Consider the following 9410-nt stretch of genomic DNA (forward strand, 5'->3'; position numbering starts at 1 on the left):
ATGTTCTTGCGAAATTGAACGGAAATAACTGAAATTCATGCCTGCCCCCATAAATTGACGACTATTTCATCGGAAGAGAGTGTCTCGTTCCGATTCGTTTCGTTTCATTTCGTTTCGGATCGGATCGGAACCGATCGGCTCGCAATGGAAGTCGGAGAGTTGGAGAGCGGGAGAGTCGGAGAAGCGGAGAACCGGAGAATCGGAAGTGGCGTCGTGTGAAAGTCATTCGATAAGCGCCAAGTAGCCGCTCACTTTATTTCTCCAGAGACCGGCAAATCCCACCGCTGTTTTGTTTATCTGCGAGCGGGAGAGCCAGTCGTTAGCCAGCGAGATATGCAGATGGTTATTGTACACGTATGTGCAAGCTCGCATAGCTCTCCCAGCGACCTTATCTGTGGGAGATGGCCCAACCGATCAGTCGATCAATCGATTATGTGTCATTCCAGCGGAGAGCGCCAGAGAGCCGTGAGTATTTCCCATCGTGTTGAAATCTGGCTGGCCTAATCATTTACTAAGCGGTGTTTTGCTTTCACGCCCATTGCGGCTGGCCATAAATCTGTTATGTTTTGCTGTGGGCCATTTACTACTGGTTCACTAACCGAAAATTTATTTCAATTGATTTTGTAGTGAGTAACACTCTTCGATTGCTGCCTTTGCTATATATTATATTATGTATATGTATTATATTAGCTTAAGTCTTGCTTACACTTTTCTTCTCCTTTTCCCACACTGTCTTCAGCGCAGCTTGCCAATCGCAGTACCTGTACCCTGTACCCTGTACCCTAGGTACACCCAGCTTTTATGGCTTTCTCACTTTGTTTTTGGCACTCGGCGAATGTTTTGAGCGCTTTCCTTGCGATTGCACACTCATGACAGGCGAGAGAGCCTCTTGCTGTCTCTCTTTCGCTTCTTTGCTGATTCGCGTCGAGCGGAGCGGAGCGGAGCGGACCGGCGGACTGGGCGTCCGCCTCCTCATTAGTATGCTCATAGTAACTGAGGAGTTCAGTCAGTCAACGACGGCCCCGAAAAGCAAAACAGTAAATACAAAGAAGCAAGCACACAGCGCTGCACGCGAAAAGGCGAGAAAAAGTGAAGTGAACGCCGCTGTTGCAAAAATTATACAAAATATAAGGCTAAGGCGGCGAGAAAGCCACTCCACCACACTCCACACACTCCACTCCAAGCTCGCCATCGCTCTCCAGCGGCGAGAAATCGACAGCGCCGTTGACTTCGACTGCGATCGGATCGGAATCAAATCATAGCAGTCAGTCGAAGGTAGCGCGTCGACAGTTAACGCGATAGTTCCTCCAGCCGCGATACGAAGATACAAAGATACGCAGCCAAATTGGCCAAATCGCGCTCGCTATTATTCGTTTTTTTTGTTCGTTGTTTTTGTTTTTTCGAGTTGCATTCTGGAAGCTTCCTGCCGGCAAGTACACGCAAAAAGAAAGCAACTGCCACCAGCGTTACAAAGGCAAAGTGCGTGTCAACCAAGTACGAAATTTGTGCAGAATTCCCAGCCAACGATTTTTATGTAAATGGTAAGTACACGTAACTCCTAAGTCGAACTACCAGGCGATTTTTCAGTTAATTTTCATTTCGCATGGATTTCCGCTGCCGAGCAGCTGATAAGTCCCAATATTAAGCCCAAGGGATTTGGGATAGGGATAGGACTTGGTATCTGGTTTCCATCTGCAGCCTTTCTGATGGGGAAACTCACGCGTGAATCAGTGGCGCTGTTAAAAACAAGTTTTAAAATCATGATGCACAGAATGTTAGGTACATTTTTCCATATGTGAATCACAGCATTTTAAAGTTATTACGATTATGAAAAACCCGAAAACCCAAAGACATTTGGAGATCTATTGAGGTTTTTTGCCGCTTGCGTATGACTAATACCTAGTAACTATTGTTGCATTAATACACACACAGCGTATGCGTGTGGCTTACTTACACAAGCTGAATAGTTGGGGCGACTATCAAAAAGCCTTTCAGGCATTTGACCAAACTACCATTTCATACTCCGCTGCCAAAGATCAAATTGTTCAGCCTACCCCACCAGGTGATATCAGAGAGCAGCACCTGACCGATAGGAAACTTCCAACGCTGCCACCAGTCGACCTCCATCCGACACACGATGATTCAGCCAGAAAATGTGGCCAAATAAAGAAAAGTATTTTTAATTTTAAATAATTATGTCAGCCAGATAAAGGCAGCAATAGCAATAGCAATAGCAATAGCAATAGCAATAGCAATAGCTGTAGCTGTAGCTGTAGCCCAAGCACAAACGATAACAATAACAAATCACGCACGTTCGGGCCCCCAAACAATTGCGATTACGAGTGTATTTATACAAGCATGTGTCTGCGTTTGTGTGTCCCCAAATTTCTGGGATTTGTGCGCGGGAATCCCCCATAATCATCAGAATTCGCCCACTCAGGCACTCACACAGTCGCACAATCGCACAATCGCACCATCACGTGTGCGGATTTTGGTTTATATTTGGCACAAGTTGGCCAAGATAATATATAACCAGTCGGTTCAGTTCAGTTGTCCGCGCTGCGTCCGTTAGTCTTGCCTTGGTGTTGACTTATGGAAATGGCTCCCTCGGCGGGGAACACATTTTGCCATCCGCACCCTCTTTGCGGCCAAGTTGGTGTATGTAAATAACTGAAAATCTATAAACTATTAGTGTAGTATAACCTGTTGCCAGACTTTTCTTATGCTAAACGCCGACGTCTGACGTCAAGAGCTCGAGTGAAACTGGCCCTTTTGGGTGGGGAGAAAGGGGTGTGATTGCATGAATTTCTAATTTACATTCAAACTTTGCCCATCCACAGACGACAGCTGACCGCCCGCTCGACGTCAGCAGGAGCAGGAGCAGCGGTAGCGGAAGCGGCAACAAAACGGCCAGCACCAGGAAACCAGAGGAACCGCAGCCGCAGCCGCAACCGCCGTTCGTGGATGGACGTCGTCTGAACAGGATCTGGTCGCTAATCAAACTCGTCCTGCTCATGGCACTGCTCCAGCAGCCTGATCTCTCCGGCGGCGGTTATGGCGTCTCAGCGGCACCCAGCCAACTGGCAACCGCGCCCAGTTCCAGCCACCTCGATCATCCCAAGCACCTACAGAAGCATGCCAGGAGCGCGGCCTATTTCCGGCTGACCTTCCAGCAGGAGCTGAATGCCAGCAGTGCGCATCTCGACTGGGAGAACACCTGCAACCTGAAGCCCACTGGCCTGAACGAGACGCACAGCAAGACGAAACGCTGCAAGAAACGCCAACGGGTAGGTTCAAATCAAAATTCGCCATCGACGATGAACTGAGTTAATATCATTATGAGCAACTAATCAACGTCAATACCGTTATATTTGCATCCATTGCAGGTGCTGCAGATTCTACAGAACCAAACGGGCCGCGAGTTGAGGGGCATCCAGGCCGAGGACAGGGCCAGGATCACCACCAATGCGGATAAGCAGGCCACAAACAACACCAAGACCCTCGATATTGTGGAGAAGAAGAAGTGGCGCTTCTACAAGGGAAACTACAGGTTCCTGCCCCGTCTGAATGTCACCAGCAAACAGGTGAGCACACTCGTATATAGTATAAGTATATAGATCGTCATCATCAAACACTCGCGGGGGGGCCTCCTCGGTTGCCAGGGAGCTTGAGGTGATAAAAAAGAGGGTCACGTGAGGCGTCCGCCGCCCCGTTCACCTGCGTAGGTGCAAACAGGCCGTCACAAGCTAATGGCGAGTGGAGCGGTCATATGAGTCCAAGTGTGGGGAATCGTGCCGGCAGCCGCGAGAGTGGTTGCCATACTTTGGCTACGTGATTAGGGGTATCCACAAATCGATAGATCACTAGATCTTTAGATCTTTAGAATGCTGCAAACTATGCCAATATAGCTTGAGTTATATAGCTGATGTTGGTGGACTTGTATTGCAAACACTTCAATCAGCTTGAGTACTGAGCCCCAGGGCAACTTCTCAATCGCACCTCGTTCGATTCGTCAGCGCTGGCCGGCATTTCGGGACGCCCCATTAAGCGTCCATTTGCATTGGCACGAGGGAAAACATTAGCAATCGATGCCATAACCACATTAAGATTAAGAGCAAATTGACGGCGCGCGCGCTTTTTTGATTATTGTTTATACAGATCCAATCCAAACATCGCAATCCCCCCCAAACCGGCCTTGATCCAGCGATCACGTTTTATGGCCCATCCGTAGATTGGATCGATCCGAATCGAGGCTGCTGCTGAAGCAGAAGCTGTATCTAAAACTAAAAGCGAAGCTGTATCCGAATCCGAATCTGAATCTGAATCTGTATCTGAAGTGGATAATTCGTTGGGTAAACAAAATAAAATCAAGCGGCACATTTTATTTACACTTTTGACAAGTAAACAACAACAAACAGAAGCTAATCAAATTTCGAATTGGATTCGCCACGGACATCTGAATTATGGCGCGAGGAAAATTATAGAGCTTTTCAATTTCAAGACCCACGAGTTCCTGACAATTTGCTTCAAATAGAGTGCAACCGCTTAGTAATGCCAAATTGCCGGGGTCTGGGAAATTTGGAAATATTTTCGCCCTGACACAGGTAAACTGGGTAAATGGGTAAATGGTAAATGAGCTGAGGAAAAACCCGGTGTGATCGATAAGCCAGTGAATAATGGAAGCGAAGTTTGGCGGCTGATGGGCAGAGTATGTGGAATGTGGGCCCAGGAATGGACTAAGGGTAAGGGTACAGGTCGATACGTGGCCACAAGACACACGCCCGGCTTAAGGAAGGGTCTAGCCCAGATTTCAGTGAGGTGGAGGTCGCTCCATGGATCGATCGAGATCGGTGTGGTTGCCCCAACGTGCTAATTCCTAGATGTCCGGGAAAGTTTCGTATAGGACAGTAATATCTGCAGATAACCAGATGAGTGTAGTTCACTTGGCATGGTCATAAACAGATACTTTTATGAGATCGCAGGTGCGGCGAAAACAAAAAACTCAAGCGTGGTCAAGAAGCACGAAAACTGCCGACTCACCTCAAGTCAGCCAAGAGTCACGATCAGAGTACGGGTGTATCTCAAAGGTCGCAAACCCCTGGGAATTTGGTTTTCTACCTTTTTAATTACCCGTTCTGCTAAACTTAGCCAGACCCATCATAGTGATTATCGCCAACACCACTCCATTCATTCATTCGCTCAGTTACGAGTCACTCAATCGTCTATTCAGGGCGATGAGCAAAATTTGGCTTTCGCTGAAATTTCTCAATTGTCGTCATAGTTGGGGAAAAGTACCAGAGCCCCGGACTGCACTGCACGAAAATTAGGGCAACAGAACTTGGTCCCACCTGCTTTGGTTGGAACCACTTTTAAATTTCCAATGACCTCTCATTCGGTATGACTTCTTTGCTACCTCTCATAATACTGGACTCAACCAATCGAGCCACCTTTTCTCACTCTGTACCGAGCGCGGAACTTGCCGCTCGGGATGTGTGTCAATATTTGGCCATCGGCTACGTCAATGCCAATTGTGCCAACTAATTGTTGACATCACCGGAACGGAGCGAAACGGAACCCAAATCGGAACCCGATAAGACGATGATGTGCCAGCGGGACTGATAGAAGAACTCTATATTTAGATGGATCGCTTCGGTACCAAGAATCGACGGCCTTCTGACGTCACGGCGCATGTATTCACACATATTCGCCAAAAAAAAAAAAGCTAAAGAAAACAAGAAATCCACTGATATCGCGCAGGGGAAGGGATCGCAGAAAGAAATGAGTTCAACGATAATATGTTCGCGTAGTTCACAACGCTCGTTCATGTAAATGACACACACACGCCGCGCTTGCCCTGCGGTGCGGGGTCGGGGGCGCAGGCCGCGGGTCGTATACGCGATATGTGATTCATGTGAAACAGAGCCGGTGGATTCCCCCGAAACTCCGGCGAGAGCGAGCGCGGGAGGGCGAGCGGCGAGTGGCGAGCGACTAGCGGCATGAATGAAACGAAGAGCCAGCGACGACGTCACAAGCGGGCAGCCGAAGCGCAGCCGAAGCGCTCAGAAAACAGTTACGAGAGAGCGGCGAGTGTTCGGCTCCATTTTCACTTTCGGCCGCCGGGCAGATAAGTTTCCGGGTGGGCAGGGGCGGTGGCGGCGAGGGGTGAGGGAGCGGGTGCGGGTTCACTCAACCCAAAAACAATGAAACCATAGGATTTTACTATGCGACATATTCCCACCATTTAGATATCGAACATGTTCGCGGGTTCAAGGTTCCGCCGTCGCTAATACTTTAATTTTACAATTCCAATTTGGGATTTTTGATTTTAACCGGGAGCAGTACATTATAAAAGGTTTATAGATAACGACGACTTTCATTCATGGAGAAATAATAAATAGTTATTGGGAATTTACTTTGCTATATAATTTTAATAGATTTCAGTTTAAAAGACTTAAATAATCAGACCATATACATAATAGAATAGCACTATAAGTCGATGGATTCTAAGCCTTATCAAGAGAGAACCCCTCGTTGCACATCGCTATCAATCATTTATCAGTACATTATAAAAGTTTTATTATTCAATAAAGATGACGACGACTTTCATTCATGGCGAAATAAGTAATAAGTTTATGGGAATTTACTTTGCTATATAATTTTAATAGACTTCCGTTTAAAAGACTTAAATAAATATACCATAAATAATATAATAGCACTATAAATCTTATGAAGAGAAAACCCCTCGTTGCACAGCGCTATCAATCATTTATGATCACATTCATAGTATACACGCCCCGATAAAGCCATTCAACTGACCCGCTTGCAACCTTTTTCGTACCCATTGCAGTTGAACCTTCGACATGCCCATCGCGACCTGCAGATTTACGTGGGCGCCTTCACGTACATGCGCAACATCAAGTTGCACTGGGACCTGGCCAACCTGAAGGCCAAGAGCGTGCTCTCCGACGAGCTGGACCGGATGCGGAAGTCCGCCCGGGAGGTGCTCTGCAGCGTGGAGGAGACCATCAACCTGACCAACCTGCTGTACACACCCAGTCGGCCGCGGGCGCAGCAGCCGAGGGGCCACAAGAAGCGGCGCCAGGCCCCGCCGGTGGTCACCTACAAGATCCTGTCGCGCAAGCTGATGGAGAAGCGCCTACAGCAGTTCAACTCCACGGTGGTGCCACTCGTGCCGCTGCACCAGCAGGCGACCTTGGCCGCCCGCGGGGAGGATGTTCCGGCACCGCCCGACGACCTGATGGTCCTGGAGCAGCACGCCCTCTTCACCAAACTGAAGTTCGTGCAGTATCTGAAGAGCATCCGCAAGATACTTGCCAAGCAGCGGAGGAATCTATGCTAGAAATCTAAGGCCAAGAGCGCAAAGAACCGGCGAAACCTCCATTCCACACAACGAGGCTCATTCCATGAAGACATACCTAATTTATTAAACATCCTGTATTTATTAATCACGCCACGCCACGCCACACCAATCACGAATCACGGGGAAACCCCGACAATCCCAAGGCTATGAAAAACCGAATGTAAACAATCCACCACGGAAGTGAATGGAAGATACCCAGTTTTCTCGATATCTTAGAGTGAATGTTTTAATGACATTTTTTTTTTTTGATAATGTTAAGTCTTACTGTATTATTTATTACTCCGAATCGCCAACAATCTGCCGCACATTCCGCTAGTTACTAGGTATACTATATATACTTTGCCCTGTATTACGATGCTGTGATAGTAGATGATTAATGAAACACAACGCTCCGCAACAGCCACAAACTATATATCTCCCACGACTATATTTACGCTCGGATATATGTAACTAAGCAACTAAGGAATTGACATTTTAGACATCAAATGCAAATATAAATACAAGCCATGAAAGTACAAATGCCCCTGGAGTTTATCTGCGGATTGGGTGGTCTTCTGCTGGCGCCATATCAATTACACAATTACACTCGGAACACATCCTCATGTGGGTAGGGTTACGAGATAGATTCCCACCGAAATTGCGCATACGCCCTGTTCTGGAGAGAGAGCGAGAGAGAGAGAGAGAGAGAGAGAGAGAGAGAGACATAAAAGTGTCCAAGCAATTCCCTTTTACGAGCGTCGCCGTGGCTTTAATTGCAGCAGAATTACGCGGCATTTATAGACTTGTTCAAATATTTTATGAGCCATATAATAATTCTCTCCCCTGGGTTTTTCGGATTGGGTCGGGATCGGGATCGGAATCGGGATAGGAATCGAGGTCGGAGTCGGAGTCGCAGTCGGAGTGGGGGTCACCTTTGTCCCTTTTTGTCAGCTGCAGACAAAACACCAGCGATTTAACGACAAGAAATGTTTGTCGCCGCCCTTGATTCACCATTCTCCATGCTCGAATCCCCCTCCTCGGCTCTTCCTTCCACAGATCTCCAATTCTCCCGGCCTTATCGCTGGGCCGGAATCTACGCGCGCACCTTCACTGAGCCCTGGATTTTTGATGTTCTCCTCTGCGGTTTGCCGGAGTACCCGAATCGGGTTTATCGCACACAATCAGCAATTGTCATTAATTTCGGACTCGGTGTACGTGCTCCGATTTGTCTGCCCAGCTCCTCCATCCCGATCCCGATCCCGACTCTGACTCCGACTCCTTCTCGGTGACTGATTCAACAATTTAATATGCCAAAGATAGAGCGACAGAGAGGGATGCATTCCCATTCTCCATCTCCATCTCCATCTCTGTCTCCGTCTCCGTCTCCAGTTAAGATGGTTATCGGTCTGATTTTATTGTGTGCTCTCCCTGCGGCAGCCTCTGCGCCGTCCGCTGATCTGGCCAAGATCTGTGGCCAGTGATCTTGGCCAGGTCCGAGTTCCAGCCGAATGAGGCGCACATGCAACTATGCGATCCCATTCATGGCCATCCGCTGATATCGCCCTCTCCCTCTGGCCGCTTTGCATGCAGGCTGCGTCAACTGCGTCAACCCTTTTGTCCCTTTCAGGTGCACGTAGCGCACATCTATCTTCAGTTTTGATAGGTTTTTATTGGCCTGACCTTTATTAAATTGAAAATTATGTCTTTCTATGAGAAATGTTGAAATGCCTTCACCCCCCTCTCTCTCTCTCTCTGTCGTTCTCTTTCTTTCTCTCTCTCGCAGCCCCTGCTTTTCGGGGCATATGCGTTACATCGTGCGGGTTGTGGGAATCGAGGTTTCCAAGGCTGAGTACTTATAGAAATTAGTGGTTTTGGTGCTTTTAAAGACCGAACCCGAGTAAAACATTAATGATGACCTCTGCAAACAAGCACTTTTATCGGATATCCATAAGCAATTCAATTTTAAATACTTTTTCTTGAATGAGAGTATGTTTCTGGAGAAATATGTTGCTAGATAAATAGAAAAGATCAGGTCCCTAAACTGATACCC

At 47.6% G+C, this 9410-nt stretch overlaps 1 protein-coding gene across 1 annotated transcript; it reads left to right on the forward strand.

Annotated features, from left to right (window-relative positions):
* Positions 1-2598: 2598 nt before the first annotated feature.
* LOC6550280 lies at positions 2599-7360 on the forward strand. Its single transcript, XM_026981942.1, has 4 exons — positions 2599-2652; positions 2841-3287; positions 3387-3584; positions 6848-7360. The coding sequence occupies exons 1-4, from the start codon at positions 2599-2601 to the stop codon at positions 7358-7360; spliced, it is 1212 nt and encodes a 403-aa protein (XP_026837743.1).
* Positions 7361-9410: the final 2050 nt, after the last annotated feature.

This window comes from Drosophila erecta, unplaced genomic scaffold (genome assembly GCF_003286155.1).
Source record: "Drosophila erecta strain 14021-0224.00,06,07 unplaced genomic scaffold, DereRS2 tig00000126-arrow-pilon, whole genome shotgun sequence".
Taxonomy (NCBI): Eukaryota; Metazoa; Arthropoda; class Insecta; order Diptera; family Drosophilidae; genus Drosophila; species Drosophila erecta.

What these genes read in the sequence shown, in the direction of transcription:
- LOC6550280 (XM_026981942.1), top strand. Translation starts at nt 2,599, where the DNA reads ATGGCTCCCTCGGCGGGGAACACATTTTGCCATCCGCACCCTCTTTGC. An exon ending in GCTGCAAGAAACGCCAACGG is followed by an intron (nt 3,288 to 3,386) that starts GTAGGTTCAAAT and finishes CATCCATTGCAG; the next exon opens with GTGCTGCAGATTCTACAGAA. An exon ending in TGAATGTCACCAGCAAACAG is followed by an intron (nt 3,585 to 6,847) that starts GTGAGCACACTC and finishes TACCCATTGCAG; the next exon opens with TTGAACCTTCGACATGCCCA.